This window comes from Melanotaenia boesemani, chromosome 21 (genome assembly GCF_017639745.1).
Source record: "Melanotaenia boesemani isolate fMelBoe1 chromosome 21, fMelBoe1.pri, whole genome shotgun sequence".
Taxonomy (NCBI): domain Eukaryota; kingdom Metazoa; phylum Chordata; class Actinopteri; order Atheriniformes; family Melanotaeniidae; genus Melanotaenia; species Melanotaenia boesemani.
In genome coordinates this window covers 17004814-17022452 of record NC_055702.1, presented here as the reverse complement: position 1 = coordinate 17022452, position 17639 = coordinate 17004814, and the positions used below count along the sequence as shown (strand labels likewise).

The 17639-nt window shown below is 39.9% G+C and overlaps 1 protein-coding gene across 2 annotated transcripts in view; it reads right to left on the bottom strand.

The window, feature by feature from the left end:
* Positions 1-1136: 1136 nt before the first annotated feature.
* ntn2 (netrin 2) overlaps positions 1137-17639 on the bottom strand; it is a 42493-nt gene continuing 25990 nt past the window's right edge. For both annotated transcript variants that reach the window (XM_041974833.1, XM_041974835.1), the window contains exons 4-7: positions 12108-12257; positions 9914-9967; positions 5009-5083; positions 1137-4918 (exon numbers count right to left, since the gene is read on the bottom strand). In XM_041974833.1, the coding sequence (XP_041830767.1) occupies positions 4533-4918; positions 5009-5083; positions 9914-9967; positions 12108-12257 (665 nt within the window). In that variant the 3' untranslated portion in view covers positions 1137-4532. The remainder of the gene's footprint in view (positions 4919-5008; positions 5084-9913; positions 9968-12107; positions 12258-17639) is intronic.

Here is a 17639-nt window from a genome sequence, read left to right as displayed (position 1 = left end):
TCTCAGGAATCCACAGCCTCAGTTTTATTTGCATTGGGTACATCCAAGGCATCACTTTGGGACATATAGGGTTCCCTAAGCTTTTAATCACAGTTGCAGGACACACATGGTAGTGGCACAATCTTTGTGTTTGAAATTGTGTAATTTAATGCCTAACCAGGATATTTTCCTAAACCTAACCAGGGATTTTGTTCAAGTTATGGAGGCATACAATACTTAAGTGAAGGAAGTCAAGAGAAAAATTTGAAGTACTCTGACGTCTTGCTGGAGGGCAACTTAAATAATTTGCTACTTGACTTATTTCAGTATAGATACCTGTGGCAAATTGTAAGGAAAATTAAAGATGAAATAATTCAAAGACTTGAAGCTTTTCATCAACATTTCAACCTTGTGAAGCAATAAAACTGAATGAGTTTGTTTCTGTAACCGAATCTCTCCCAGGACAATAAATCTGTGTTTTGCATGTCCGTTTAGTTGCAGACAGTTTAAACTGCTTGTGTGAAATGGGAACTGGACTAAAATGTGAAGCCGGTGGGAGGGCAGGATGTCCAGGATGGATCTGCCTGATGCAGAGACACATGCCATTGTATGCTTGCATGTTCATATGTCCACATACTCTCAGTGGTCTCTATTCTTCAGAACCTAGATGGCCATGCCTGGGGAGAGTGATGATAAATGGCTGCTTTCCTGTAATTTACCTTGAGGAGAATGGATGGAGCTGGCCTGTTTGGTTAGAGGGTGGGGAGATGAGGAAAGAGGAGACCATAGGTGAGAGAGGGCCAAAGAGAAAAAAGAAAACGAAAGAGAGAGGAAGAAGTTTCCTGCTTCAGGCCTGACTTGGGAGTTGGGTTTCCTTCATCGTGGGGTATGCATTAAAATGTGTGTGTGTACCTCATTGTTTATTTACAGAAGTTTAACTCTTGCTGTGCTCATAGAAAAGGGAAGCCACTCTACCCAATGCATTCTACCCCCTTAAGCCCCTTTCAGCCTCTCTGAGTGGAAACATACCAGAGTAGTGCCCACTATATGTGAGTATACTTTCCAATAGGAAACGCATACATATCAATTTTATATAGTTTCCACAGCTCAGGCTAATGGCTGCTATTAAAGAGACAGATGATCAACACAACACACAGTTCATTAACTAATAATTTATTTTTTTACCATTTAGATGAAAAAGTCAGTGGTTCATTGCCTCAGAGGAAAATGTACAGGGAAGGCTTTGACATAGTAGATGTGAAAAGCAGGACTGGACTGATGGAAGAATCCCTTTTAACTCCCCAAAGAAAGGTGGGTGGTTATCCCAACGACATTAACAAAACAGAACATTGCAGGCTCTTGTGTCAACTTTCATCTGTACCTTTTTGAGGAGAGCAAAGGGTCCAATCAGTCGCATTATTCCGATTCACCTGAAAGTCATTGATGATAGTTCAGTTGTTGCCTGGAAACAATGTAAAACAAAAAGGAATACATTCTGTGTAATATTTGTACCACATCTTCTGGTTGTAATCACAAAAGCATATGTTCCTGGTTTCTACATCCATAAAACATCCATAATCATCTGGTTTGTACATCCATACGTTGTGAGTCATCCCGGACCGAGTGACGCTTTACAAAAGACAACATAGATAGCAGAGGCAGTTCAGTACATATTTACAACATGAAAAATGCATTAAACAAGTCAAATCTGGGGAAAAAAAGGAAACACGTGTATGATATTCCTTCCTTGTCAAATATCAAGACTTCTTTACACAAACATTAAAGTCTTGTAAAACTTAAAAGTCTACCCTTCTGATTAGAGTTCTCACCTCTCTGTATGTTCAGTTCATGTGCATAGCACTTGTTTGCTCAGGCAGGTTAATTAAACACACATAAAGTCACACGCATACACCTGTGAATGCTATAAATTGGGGGGGGGGGGGAGGGGGCAAAGTAAAGCGGTTACACAGCCTCAGTTCCACTGCCAAGCTGCCAGGCTTGTTAATGTAAAACAACAGGATGGCTCTCCCTATGAGGCTCACTAAATAGCTTTAACAAGAGAAAACTAAATCTGGATGATTCCAGCTTCCCAACATTCAGGGTGGGCACTGAAGAAATGGAAAACTGAAGGCCAGTAGAAAGAATATTGTTAATTCTACTTGGAAAAAAAGTTTTAAGGATGCTGTAGCCCCTCAACGAGTGTGTTGCACCAGGCAGGAATCAGGTTGACAGTTTCAAACCAAACTCATATAAGCTACTAGGATCTGTAGACTGGCACTACTGTAACACCAGCTGTCTGACAAGTTGCTGCACACAGCCAACACACCAATGTTTAGTTCTGCATTTTTGTGAAATTCCATCAGTGGGAGCCATGCCCTGGGAACAGTGCTGTCCTGAACTTCAATGCTTGTTTTGTTCTTTTTTGCATTTGTATTTTTTTTTTTCTGTCACACACCAGAAGTAATGGTGATAACTCATTTTGGTTGTGAGTCGTTTTTGGATTGGGTAATAAAAATAAGACAGACAGAAGAAGAGCCACAATCAATTAAACACAACTAATTGTGTTCGGTTTATAAAGAGCATCAACAATTGTGCCATCCACTTTCTCAGTTTTGAAAAACAATATTCAGACAGGGATCTTCGCAGTTTGACTTACATTCTCAGAAGAAGTGAAAATAAGCTACAGTGCATCATTTATATAAGACAGGATTTTCACAACATGCAAAATGGGTTAAACCAAGAGCTTGAGAAGAATGGTGGCTGACTCATCGACTAGAGCAGAGACACAAACCAAACAAATGGCCACAACCAAATGAGTGTCACCACTTGCTAGCATGAAATACCTTGAGATTCTTTTATCTTATTTTCATTTAAAACATTGCAATGTTGTTTTAAAAAATGGATAAACAACCAAAGACAGATAAAAAGTTTGAGAACAGCCAGATGGGTCCTCTCTGTGGTTTCAACCAGTCCTGACTTTCATAGTCTCTTAAATTAAATTTAAAAACAGACTATGCTTATTTGGCAAAGGATGACAGGCCTATGTGGTAGGGTGGGCAAGTGGTGGAAGATAACACTTAAAGTTTTCCTTTGGATCTTAACGCTCATATTGGTTTAGTTCACTCTCTGCTAACTGTTAAGTTTTGATGGATCAGAAAAAAAAAGAACCACAAATATGCAAACATAACAAAGTGCATGAGAGATGAAACATGATCCTCTCATGTCATGATACAATCAGTGAGCACTAAAAACTTTCCAGCCTTATTCATTTTATCAAAATATACCAGAGCAAAGACACAACTATGATGTTTATCTGACTTTTTTTCTCTTTTTACTGCATGACAAGGAACTCTTGTTTCAAATCTCTCTTTTTGGCAAACAAAAAGCCTGCCAGTCTTTACACACATCAGACATTTAAGACCATCTGGAAGACGGTACCCAGTGGAAGACAGTATCCATTAGGCAAAAAGTCTTATTGGAAATGGTATTGTTCTCAAATTCCAGCCATTTGTCCATGCCACATAATCTTTCTTCCACAAAAAGTGACAAGCAGTGAGTCATGATGGGGATGTAAGATTTTATAAACCGCTCATGAAAACGGACTAGTGGTGAAGAGGCACAGCCTTGCACGCTTAAATGTGACTCACGCATGCCAATAGGATTTGTTCTGCTTAAAATGAAACAAACAGATGAGGCTCAAGTCAGGATACGTCTGGGATTTGTATAGATGAGATAAGTGGCCGTATGAAAAATACAAATGCTACTAAATGCAATAATTTCACATACTTGCAGATAAAAGAGCCTACATGATGGGCTGTCTGATGGCAGCAGCAGTGGTGGTGTGACTGAGGTTTGCTGTGGAAAGTGTCCCAGCAAAAGGGAGCCCTTGGTTCCTCATGGGACACGAGTCTTTTAGATGCAGCCCAAAAAAGTTAAAACAAAGACCTGGAGCAACGTATGCCAGGGTTGTCAGGTGGTCCAGCTTGTCCTGCTCAACACTGAGCTTGTTTCAATAATGAAACATGAGGTGGCCAAGCTGACAGTATGCAGCTTGTCTTGTTGACATCAGTCTCTGAAGCAGTGGCAATGCTGTGGAATAAAATCCTTACAAAATGTAGGATGTGAGCATTGGTGGTCCGTCTTATTGTAGATGAGAGTACTTAAAAAGGTAGGAAACAGTGAGGCTTAACAGATGGAGGCTGGAGGTCAGGGGGTTGTAGATGGGAGACAAGTGGACATCTATGCTGTCGTCGTAATTGAGATAATGGTGTCTGCTTTTGTCTACAATTCAAACCCTTTTTTATGGTCCCTTTTTAAGGCAAACCAATTGGACAAAAAGACAAGTGGCATTTCAAAGACAAAGCTTGAAAAGTCAAAAGAAAAATAATTATACAATATGCACAAAACGTGGTCCTTAAAACAGGTAGGGTACATGCAGTCTTTGTGATGTGCAGTGTTCCCATGAAAGAAAGGATTGAGGGGGTTGAAAACAGTCAGGGTTCATGAAGGTGTGTGATGAAGGGGAGAGGTAGGGGTGGGCGCTGAATTTCCAATCATGCTTTGCTGCATTTTCCCTTCTTCTCTTTGCGCTGGAACTTCCTCAGACGTCTTGTCCAAACGTCCCTCCACTGGATCACCAGGCTGTTCTTATCAGCTACCAAACCCAAGCGCTCTGCCCCAGGACTGGTGGCTCCACCTCCGGGCCCGACTCCTGGACCTGCCCCTGGGCCTGTCCCTCCTTCGCTGCCCCCCATCACCAAAAATCGTTTGCTCATTTGGATCTTTGGACATTTGCAGGCCAGGTCCTTCATGTGCACCCACAGGATGTTGTCGCCTCGCTTCAGAGGTTCGCCTCGGCTTTTGTACACAGATACCACACTGACCGAGAACTTGGCCCAGTCCCCCACTGTCTCCATGTCCAGCACATTCACTTGGACCGCTGAGAAGACATTCACAAGACACACACTCAGGTCAATACTCCCAACAGTGGACTTCTGCTAATTATGTTGAAGTGATTCTGCTCTCTTACCATAATCCTTTTTGCAATATTTCTTCATATTGATCTTTAAGTTGCCTTTCACTGGTTTACAATAGGTCTCGCAATCTGCAAAAAAAAAACAAAACAAAAAAACAAAGACGACCAAAATTCACAACAATCCTGTTATTACTTCAGAAACTTACAGAAACAAACTTGAAATTTTCAGCGGTAAGTTAGTGTTCAAAAATACTGATGAATTTATGTGGACTTTAAACCCACCAATAACCAGATTCAGCAGCAGCAGCATAAATAACTCAGTTTGTTTCTGCTCATGGAGGCAAGCCAAGATTTTTTATATGAGAAGATGAATATGTATGAATTAATGCTACATGTACTTTTTCAATTTGTATCTAAATCTTGCATCATGAACATGTTCAATGGCAGATCCAAGAGCTCCAGGCAAAAGTGAGCAGGCTGGATAATGTTGAATTTGTTTTTTTTTTTTTGTGTGTGTGTGTAAAAAATACAGCTTCTGACAAATTGCAGTGAGATATACCAGAGGTGTAGAAGTGTTCCATTTGACATGTTTTCTGGGGTTTTGAGGAAAGACAGAGGGTGGTGGAAGCAGGTCATGGTTGGATGAATGTGAATAGGCCTTGGCTGCCAGCATGATGACTAAGACCACACATTGGGAAGATGACCTCTTCTGACCATTCTTGGTAGGGTTGCCAGTAATGAGGTGTAATATTTCTGACTGTGATAGTGGAACTTGATTTCCCAGCTGATCTCAGATGTCTTCTTGACCACAATCATAGTTTGGTTTAATCATGCGTTCAGTCATCTTCAATCCTAATTTAATGCACAGTGATTTGTTTTTTGAGAGGACCTGTGATACTGAAAACTATTTTGCTCTTTCACCATTTAATTTGATGCAGCTACCTTCTAATTCTCTCCCATGCTCCCAAAACACATCTGAAACTTGAGTAAAAAAGACAAATAAAAAACAGATAAATGATTTAAAATGACTGTGTACTCTACTTGCTGTGGACCAAAAAGATTGTGGATGAGTTCATTCAGATGTAGCCCTTCAAAGGCTTGAAAGCACCTGCATGTAATTATTTCCCAATGTTTGTTTTCCTGAGATGATGAAATATTTATTTTGCCATCTCAACATTAGAAGCTTTGATTCTTTGTCATCGGAAATATGGTTTCCATCAGACGAGAGCGGACAGAACAGGAAATAATGTAGATAAGGAAAATTGAATGAACTTGAACAAACCTAATAAGAGTGTTCATATAAAAAATGTGTTACATAAATACTTTATAAACATGATCTTAGTTTTTAAATAGTGGTGAAATGTTAGTTAGTGGAGCTATGATGTCTGGATGCCACTAGATTTTGTCATCTTTTCCTCTTTGGCTGGTCCCTTCAGGGGTCACCACAGCCCCTATCTAACCCTGTCATCTGCATCTCTTCTCTAACAACCAAATAACTTCATATGCTCTTTCACTGCTTCCATAATTCAATACTTTCTGATTGGTAGTTCCAACCTCAGCAACCTTCTACAGATATATTCACTATCCTTTCTCTGTACATGCCCAAACTATCTCAGTCTGGCCTCTGTGACTTTGTTTCTCAAACAACTAGTAAATACTGTCCCACTGATGTACTTATCCCTGATCCTATTTGTCTTTGTCACTCCAAAACAGACCCTCATTGGAATCTCTGTTAGCTCCAGTTCTGCCACCAGGCTTTCTCAGGGCCACTGTCTCCAAACCATACCAAATGTAAATTATAGAAATTTGGATCCACTTATTTAAATAACAAATGCAAATGATGCATGTCATGCCATGAAGGGGAACATGAAAAGCTGACCAAGGAATGTCATGGCATAAAAATAGTAGTAATAATAATAATAATAATAAAATACATGCTGGCAACTATTATCTTATCTTACAAAAAGGACAACCATTCAGTCACGTATCTTTTAAAAGCAAACCATCTGTAGCTGCGAACATGACATGCCTCTAGTAAAATGTTATGGGTAACAGAAATTAAACCTTTTGGGGATGGTTGAGAGCTAGGTTGTTACTTGTGACTACAAACTGAAGACCAAGCAGCCCATAAATATGTACAGAAGACTTGGCTGTGTATCCGTGTTGGAGTTTTTATTAGCCAGAGAGGGCACAGAAACAGAAACAAAGATCAGACTGCAATAATTGGAGGTGTAGACATTGATGGATGCAGAGCTGTGTGTCAATGGATTCATATGCACTGTGTAGTAATTGTAACTAACATACTCAAGTAAATAACGTTAAACGTCACAGCTTTTTTCATTAGAAGTGGGGCTTTCAGTATGGCTTTCGTGAGCAGATCTGTATCATAGAGGTCTTTGCATGCAGCCGTGACATGAGTGCATTTAAGATGTGTAGCAATGGTATTAGATATCTGGAAAATGCGTATATGTAGCTACAATACATATGCTGGCCTGGAGTTATCAGAAGTTAAACACTGGTTAAAGACTGGAACAGTGGGCATTTCCCATGAAGGCTAACTTACTGCTGGCTCTTCACCTGGAAAAGCTTGTGGTGAATCGCCCAATGACCCAGAAGATCAGCCCACTGGCAAAATGCACAATTGGCTCCAGAAACGTCCCTTTCACTGTGTCATGACAAGGACAAATTGCATCCACCGCCCCTTACACAAAAAGATTTTGGGTGCCTTAAGTTTCTGATGGTGAAGCTTCTTCTATGGTGATTTAGGAAAGAGAAAGATGGGGGAAATGTACTGGCGTGTTTGGAAGAAGCTGAGGTGAATTGAGAATGAGGAAGTTTTGTGTTCTTAGACCCCATAACACTTTCCCAAGGAAGGACTTTACAGAGTAAAAGCAAGACTTTGTTTTGTCATGAAGACCAAAAAGAGCTAAGTAAAAGATACAAGTACCTGGGATGCAGAATCAGAAACATTTTAAATTTGAATTTTAAATTTTGAGTACTGTTCAAATGATGTTTTCTAGAAAAAATCTTATTTACTTTGTAGCCAAAATTAGCACAGGAAAGTGATATGTGCACGTTGGGTAAATATGAGGTAAAATGACAGCTAATTAGCGTCACTAAGATTCAACTCAAAACCCTTTTTCCTCTGACTGGCAGGTTTCCTGGAAGTCCTTCTTTGTGCATACAGCCTCATCCTATTGTTGCAGTTCCAAAAACCATATTTTCCTTTTTTTATTTTTTAACAAATCCAGGGTTAAGCTTTAGATTTGAGAATTTTTCCTTCTGATTCGGAGGCTGTGCTACTCAAGTTGCTTCTTTGCATATGGAGTTGTCTAAATCTGAATCCATGGCAAGGGAAAAACTGTTAGCCAGTGGGATCAAATGATTAAGCTATCCAGAATCAAATGAATGAGTGAAATAACACACCAAATCCCAAACGAGTTGAAAAGGAAATGAAGAGGATGCAGGGCAGAAGCAAGGCAGAGAGTTAGCTAACAACATGAACAAGCTTGACGCAATAATAAGAAAAAGAAATACAGAGAATGTATTTTGTCTTTTACCAAGATGTGGCTGTAGGAACACATCCTGGACTCTGCATCTGAACACTGCTTTAAGATTGTACAAGCAGATCGAGATAATGAAATTAGCAAAAAGCTTCAAGTAGGAGCTCCTGCAGTGCTTTTCAACTTGGACATGTCACAGTAAAGGACACGATCTGCAAACAGGACATTAAACCGTTAGCAGTGAGTTTTCGCCCATATCTTTAAAGATCAAAATTAAGAAGGTTGGCTCTGTGTTGGGGACTGACCTGGAGCTCCACCAGAAACCTAACACTTATGGAAACAGAGAACATTTACTACCTGTTTGTTTGACAAAGTGTTGGATTTTATCTCTCAGTCAAACTATACTAAAACGACTTGTTTAATGTTTTAAGTGAGATAAATCTAGAACAGATGAGACAAAAGAAAGAAAAGTTGGAAACTGTGTGTGGAATTTGAGTCCAAAGTCTGAGTATTTGCTAAAAGATTACTTTAAAATTATTATATTGAAATGATGGATTTGTTGTAGATAAACATCAACACTGTAGCACTATAAATGACAGAAAGTAAAAAATATTATAGGTCCACTTCAATGTAGATCTTTTTTTTTTATTCTTTCATATTATAACCATTAGATTTAATTGGAGATTTTTCTGTAGCTACACAATAATGTGTTCACTGACTGTGTGACCAAGGTTGGCCTTCAACTTAAGCCAAGATATCCAACCATTAAAAACATCTTGAACTCAGTAAGTTAAATCCTCAAACTGCACAGTGTTTAACCTTTGAAATGTAAGAAGTCACAAGTCAAAAATTGAAGCCAAGTAAGAAGTTAAAATTTATAGCGAGGTTTCTGAAAATATCCAAAACTTTTAGAAGCAAAGGGATTTAAAAACAATAACTAAAGTGTTTTAAAAAACATAGTGAAGTGTTAGTGACTAAGTGGGGAGGGATAGTTGGCAGTGAGATATTTAGAAACATACTAATGAATCCACATTTTCAAATCAACATAACCATTCAAACCGGCCACAGAATGAAAAATAAAGGTAAGGTAATTGACTGGAGCTTAAACTGGAGAGTTACAGGGAGTGACTGAACGTGTTTCACCTGGCAACACTTTTTTTACACCTCAGAACTCTAACTTTCACCATATCTCCCCCTTGTACTGTAAGACTCCACTAACGTGAGGCAAGTAGTTGGGGAAACTGTGCCAAGGAGACAGGTTTTTAAGACAATGGAAAAAATTTTGCCTGTCCCTGGTGCACTCATTCTTTGCAAATTACTTCAAATGAGCAGACACACCCTGCATTAATATTTATTCCACACCTTAAAACTCGTGTCCAAAAATATTAAAAAATATGTTTTTGTTCCTCTCGTAAAGCAGCGGTGCTTCTGGGTGAGGTGTAGAGAGTTTACTCACCCGCTGGTTCCTCTGTGCTGCTGACTACAGCTGTGGGGCTGACCACAGGGATTTCTGAAACACACACATACAAGAAATACAAAATTATTTTACTGGTTTAGCATAAAGCCATTCTTTCAAATGGATCTGAAGCAATTTGGCTCTGGACCTACTAAGAGAACATGTGGGGTCACGGAAGTGAGATATGTTTAAGGGATTAAATACAAGACAGTGGGTATGGGAAAGCTTGAATACCCTATCAATGTACCCACTAAAGAATAAACCTTAGTGCTGAGTAAAAAAAGAAAGCGTTCTTGCTAACCAAGGTTAGCAGAAGCACCAGGGTAGCCATACGGTAGGTTTAAACTTTAACATGTGGATGCCAACTACGCAAGTGAAAACATGAGGCTTTATTAGATAAATACTGACAGATTGACAGAGACACTCAGTGGTGAGAGGGAAGACAGGTTCAAATAAATCAAGTATGAACTAATGGGGGCGGTTTCACCATCATTTTTGAAAAAGAAAAAAAAACAAAAAACAAAAAAACAAAACAAAAACACTGTAAGATCTTTTGATAGTGCAAGTAGAAGAAACAGTGGAAATCCAGTTTGGAGAAGCAAGTGCTTTAATAGACCGTCACACATGATGCATCTCAGTGAGAGGTTGATTCTTTGCAGCACATTGATTAAAACTGAAAGGTACCTTCACTAAATTAGTCTCATCCTATGCTAGGTTAAAGCTGCTATGTAATCTCCATACGGACAGATGGACAGATGGCATGAGGGCAATTTTGGTTGGATCATCTTGAGACAGATGCAACCCTCCCTTGCTGCGCCTGCTGGCTACACTAAAAAGTGCCTTGTGGAATTCCTCCTGGATTTCTTCTTTAATTGTATGCAACTTTCCAATACAAATGCTAACAACAGGCTCTCTGCTTTTACCGTAATCGGAATTACTGGAACGATGGCTTAGCATCCACCCAAAGGATCTGCTTTTTATTGGATTTGAAGGTAGAGGGTTTAAACCAAGTGAGTAGGAGTGTGTTGGCGGAGGTGGTGGTGGTTGGGGGGGGGGGGGGGGGTTCTTGGAAATCTGTTTTGAAGCAAACACAGCAGTTGTCTCTCTTAAATTATGGACACCCTGCCAACAAAAACAAACAAGGGCACAGAGGCTTTGTGAAGGCAGGCGCAGCTGCTAGAAGCCGCTCCGAGTCCGTGTGCCCTCATGGCCACATCTTGTGAAGATAGACAGATGATGAAAGGATCATTTTAATGCGGGCTGCTGCCATCATACTAATTGGCTTCTTAATGGACTAGTCTTCTGTCATGGGGGAAGAGAAGCCTCAAGAGGATGAAACATGCTCACCATGAGACCATACTGGCACACTCTTGTCCTTAACAGTATTTGTAATGATCCGCTGTCTGCGCTGCTTTTTCTCACTACATAGCTCAGTGTCAATCAGATGAGTGTGGTTGGCCATCCATGACCACATTTGTCTTCTTGCCCATCCTCCATCTGCTGTGGAGCTGCACGTGAAAGAAACCACATGATATCATGTTGCGAAGTGAGGCAATACTGGCTATGGTACTGGGTGGCACAGCTCCTCTTGCTTTAGTAGAGGCCGTCTAGATAGAGTGTGCAATGTGGCCCACAGTATAGTGGAGATTTGCCTGCATGTGCCAGGCCACTGGCAAAATACATAACCCACATGGTCACACACACACATGCTTGTCACAGGAAATTAAAAACCTGATCTAAAGCTGTAGGAGGACTTGCACACAAATTGTGGGTTCTCACAAACTCTGCTGGCTTTCTCCAAAAATCAACAATGATCTTCTTTATTCCTCTAACACATTTCAGGCAGCTTAAAATGGACTTTATATGTGAACTTGCTTTGATAAATATTTGCTCTTTTTTGTATAGAATTATTTCAGCATTTTCAGAGGCCATGCAAAATCCAAAGACTATATGTACTGTATATAGTGCAAGGAATGACTTTAAGCTGCAGAGATATGTGCTGTCCGTTATACTGTGCAGTTGAGTTTGTGCTGATTTTTGCACTGTGCTCTTCTTTACAAAGGAGTCTGTAAGTCTTAACAGTCTTATCCAGTAAGTCACTGGAAAACTACTGAAAGGACCAAGACAAGGTGAGTTTGTGTCATGCATGCATGGTAACCAGTAGCTGTGTGCATAAGTTTTTTGAATGACTTACTGATGCAGGGCGCCACGGGTGAGCGGCTCTGCTGGTAGCCCTTAGCGCAACGGTTGCAGGTGATGCCAGTGACACCGTCCTTACAGGGACACTGGCCCGTGGTCTGGTTGCACGTCTTGCCTGCTGCGCCCACAGGGTGGCAGTCACAGGCTGGGGTAGGTGTTGAAGACAGGTGTTAAGGTAGAGAGGGAGGGTGGGGATATAAGGAGGAGAACAGAAAAATAAATGTTGGGCAATAATTCTTTAAACTTGCTGCCATGAGGTACATAAGATACTAAACCATTCCTTGGATAAGAAATCTTATACAAGATGCTTGGATAAATTTTGTAATCTCTTTTTACCAGGAGGCAACCAATATGCTGTAGCCCTGAATGATTGGCTCAGGACTACAAAGCCCTTTTTCCTCTTTGCTGTTGTGCTTTGATTCTTTGAATACTGGCTTGTGAAGCACTGCATGTACTTTTATTAGTTTAAAAGAAAGAAAGCAATTTAGCAAGTGAGAAATCATTTATGAGTAAAAGTGGAAGCTATCAGGGGAGAGATAAAACAACAGAAATATAGCCAGGAGAAGTGAGTTATGCAATTAGTGCATCACTGTCGGGAAATCCAGACCAAAAGGTGTACCCTCCTCTCTACTCCTCTGCTTGTTTCCTCTCCCCTGAATGCTGTATGCCTGCCTGGTTGACACAAGCTTCGCTATTTCATCACTTCCCGAAAGTTCAGTGGATGCCAAGCAAATGCCAAAAGCAACAAGCAATGCCCAGGTCACCTCGCTTTGGCAGGACTTTCATGCGCTTTGCTGGTTCTGGATGATTTATTTAAGCCACTTTAACCAAAATGGGACTTTTTTGACATAAAAAGCTGTTAAATACAAGATCCGGAAAATAAGTCTAAAAGCCTTTGACAAAAGTTTTTTTAAGAACAGATGAACGATGACAGGAAGAAGGGGAGAGCTACACATCACAAAAGGAAGAAGTGAAGGAGATGATGTGAGAGACACAGTGCCTTAGTATGGCCCAAAGATGTGTTAAAAAATATATATTTGGAAAATACGCTCAAAAGTAAACTTGCTATTGTTCAAGAAAAGACATGAACAGCCAAAACTACACGTTGGGGGAAATCCCTGTAACCCAACAGTTACAGATAGGGCTTGCCAGTAAAAAGGCAGCTGCTAACATGCCACCCACCATCTGATGGAATTGTGAATGTGTTTAAGCATATTACTTCTTTTGTGTTTTGTTTTGTTTTGTTTTTTTAGCTGCTACAACAAAGCAAAGTCTGTTAAATTCTGCTTTAAACTATGCACAGAGACATAAATGTGATGGTTCAGCCTGTGTAAAAAATTCCAAAAATCATTTCATGAAAGCTCTTTAAACCCAAGTTTTGAAGGCATATGATAACTTTTGTTATCAACCTGATCAGAGTACAATGTGTATGTGGTAAAGTAAGAAACAGCACCAAGATGGACTCTCCTGTTCTGTGCCAACCCCACCCACAGCCTTTATCCATCAGTCAAAGCCAGAGCAGTTGCCAATAATTCCAGGTGCCACATTGCCTGTGAACCATTTGGGAATTCCTAACATTCCTATACGTGTGTGTATTAAAACAAAGCCCAGCTGATTTATGCATCATCACACCAATTTTAGAAGCAAGCCTTTCTCATTTTAGCCATTTTAAGCAATGGTTAGTAATTGTTTTGAGATTATTTGCAAAGGAAGGTAGTTTAATCAATGTAATTAGAGGCTGATTTGACTGTGTTTACTCTACCTGTGAAATAATGTGACCAAAGCACATATGGGATAAACCCATGTTATTTGATCTGTCGGATACTTGTCTGCTGTCGGTCTGTCATGCCTGCTCAGACATGAGACAAAGCACTGACAGCCCATTGTTTCCCCTCTGATCACTGAACAGAAAAGGCTCAACCAGGTCAGTATAGACACGATGTGAATTATGTTAGACATTCTCACTTCCCTGCTAAACAGGCGCAGGCGGTTAAAACTTTTGTTTACTACTGATGTCCACATTATTCAGTAAACAACCAGCAACAGCCATGTGGGGAGAAACTTCAGTAACAGTTACAAGTTTGTATTACATGACTTACAAATGTGTAAACCATTTTGAGTAACTTTTTGTACTTGCAAAAATGTGTTCAAATCCACACACATGACAAAGCAATTTGAACACATAAAATGACTTTACACTTGCACATTAACAATATTAATAAGACTGTATAGCTGTTATATCATCCATCCATCCATCCATCCATCTATCCGTCCTTCCATTTATTTAGGGGTGATGAACTATTCTGTCACAGGCCACATTCACACTGGCCCTGTTTCGTCCACATTAAGCAAACTCTGGTTCGCTTCTACAAAGAGTATGGTTCATTTGGCATAGTGTGAATACTCATTAGCAAACAGACCATCTAGTGGATCAAAGAGAAAGTGATGTAGAATGCTTCATAGAACAACATTTTGGATAAATTCAACTGAAAACCGTGTATGGTTTTAACACCAAGTTATAACACAAAAAACTGAAGGGGAAGGATATCCATTTTTGGTCTTGGCCAGTTGGTGGGGTTTCGTCTTTAGCTTGCTTTTTTTCTTCTTAGTAAGAGGTTGTTTCTGGAATATCACCCGTAGTGAGCAGTTGTTGTAACTGCATGATGCTCTCCAAGTGGACTGGTCCCCTTTAGTAAAGTCCAGTGTGAAAGCAAACCAAGCCTCACCCAATGGAGCCGAGTTCCCTGGACTATCCTGGTGTAAAGGTGTTACAGAAATCGTCCACCCCACTTTGAAATAACTATGGATGTAAATAACACTTGAGTCTGATTAAAATCCAGGTGACCCAGCTTTCCACCAGCCATTAAATGCACCATGTATTGTGAAACTGTGAGGAGTCTGGTTGTGTAAAAGGAGTCTAAAAAACCTACATGCACACATATGTAAATCCAAGCACAAATGATCTCAACTGTAAGGGTGAGGGTAATTTGTGTGCAAAATATTAATGTTTGTGCATTTTTCAATGTGTGCATATGTAAATTTATTTAACATGTTCAAACTGATTTGTATTTGTGCATGCATTTGAACACATATGTGGAAGTGCCCAGTTACTCACACAATGGTTTGCACATTTATAAATCATGCATTGTGCAAAATAATCGTTATTGAGTCTTCCTCTCCACACAGCCAGATCTGCATGTGATGTGAGGGGCAGGATGGAGGATGAGGGGGTTGGCGGTATCAATCTTCACTTCCAGCTTTCTTCCTCCAACTGTTTCTCAGAAGTTTTATGTGCAGGGGCTAGAACCAGTTAAGAAGTTGTAAAAACGTCTTCAGATGTTGATGACTTTTCAAGCCTGTATGACTGCAGACGTGACAGGCACTGCCTTGGGATTTGTAGTTCTTTGACAGGCCTTTGCACAGTTTTACTGATTAGTGTTGGGGTGTGGGTGCATGCACATGGGGTAAGGTCCTGGTAAGGGCTGCTCTTTGTTTGCTGTTCCTGGCAGCCATTGCATTTGGGGGAGATGGTGTTATTTGTACTCTTAGTTGAAAATATGTTTTTAACAGTTCATGTTTATCTGGTCAGTTCATTGTGTAAATAGACAAAAGTGCTTAAATGTGCATATTTCACTGATTTATATTCTTCTATTCTTTCTTTTAAAGGAATTATTAGCATTTTAGTTAATAATGCTGTGTTGAAAGGACTGAAGGACAGCACCATTGTAATACTGTGGGTACACATTGATTCTGAAGCTTGTTTTCTCCTTGTGTTCATATGCTTGGCTGTGAATATTAGTAAAGAAATATAGCTATTATGTTTTACCAACCAACTTCATGAGATAATTGAGATAATTAGAGTTGAATTAGCAGTATTACACAGAGCAGGCCAGGTGTGTATTTATATTTCTTCACACACTCGGAGTGTCTTTTGACTTACATCTAGTGCAAGTTTGATTAGAAACAGGCTTGGCCCATTTATCCTCTCTGCACTGCCCCCAGCCCTCCCCACTCTCGTCTCCCCCTTAGAAAACACCTGCATTTTATAGTCCATTTCAGACGTGACCACTTCAGTCATACCATACCTCTGACTTCTGTCACGACACGGACATGTTCAGATCAAACGTGGAAGAAAATGAAGGCATAAAAATAAATCGAGGGATGCAACAGTCAGAGAATGAGACAGACAAAGGTGTTAAAGGTTTCTCATGAGTCATGGGAAGAAAAGTCAGAAGTCATGGAGCAGTTGGAGATGGTGGTTATGAACCAAATGTGGAGACAGAGATGAAAAACAGCTCCTATAAGGCTGTGGAATTGCTCTGATCAATCATTTAGTCAGCTCACCCAGCAGAGGACTTGTGGAACGTTAACTTTCATTTCTGTCACATCTGGAGTCTTTCTGAAGGACGGAGATGAACTGTTTATCACCTGATCACTCGATTTTGATTGGGACAAATCGTAGTGTCAAGAGGGTTTGCGTGTGTGCGAAAGCAATTACATTTCCAGGTGTTGCTGGAAATAGAAGATTTAAGGAGGACATGCAACTCGGGATTGATTTGGTCTGCAGCACATCTCATTCTCATCTTATTTTGGTGCATTAACAGGTCAAATGACTTATGTTTTAAGGTATGCAACCAAGTTTCTGTGGAGCTTTTGCCATTACATGATGAATGGTTTGACATCTCAGCACAGCAAACATGGGTAAATGTGGCCTGATATTGTGCCATTTCTAACTTCCCAGTGTTGGGTTACAGCTTGCCCCCGCCGCAGAAGGAAAACTGAGCAGAAGCCAGCAAGAGATTCTCGCTGTAAAATTTCAACTGAAAGATCTTAACAGCTAAGATCATTGGCAGTTCTCACTCATGCTGTTTTTTTCTTTTTTATTTAATCTGTAAGTGCTGCATTACCTTTCTCGGGATCAGCGGGGTGAAAAATGCCTCTTTGCTGCTATTTATTTGAAAATTTTTCTAAGCAACAAGTACAGGAAACTGATGTTATTTTTGCAATGCCTCCAGCATAATATCTGGTTGAAAATATTCACTGCAAATGTGAAATAATAAAATACATTTTTTCCATGAGAGATGCCTTGGTGAAAAGATACTATTATGTGGTGTGTGGGGTATGGAGAAACATTTGATGGGATAGCCAGAAAAGCTTCAGGCACAGTATTAATTCATTTTTCTCTGCTATAGTATGCCAAATCAGGCATGCTGATATTTTTTTAATGAAAGTTACCATGACAGCATGTGTTTCCTATCACATTTGCTCTTTTTACACTTTCTCAGAAATGACATGTTACAGCAGTATTAACAGGGCTTGAACATCTCAGTTGGCTCTTGCTTTCTGTAAGCACTGCACACTTCCAAATGAAAACTGAGCTTAAACGTGTGACATTTTAAGAAAACATGAATAAATATTTGCTACTTAATTAATGACCGATACAACACTAAGTGATCCCTCTCATGAATAAATATGATTGGTAATATTTTCCTGGAAAACCACTTCTACTAAACATTTTTGATAACAG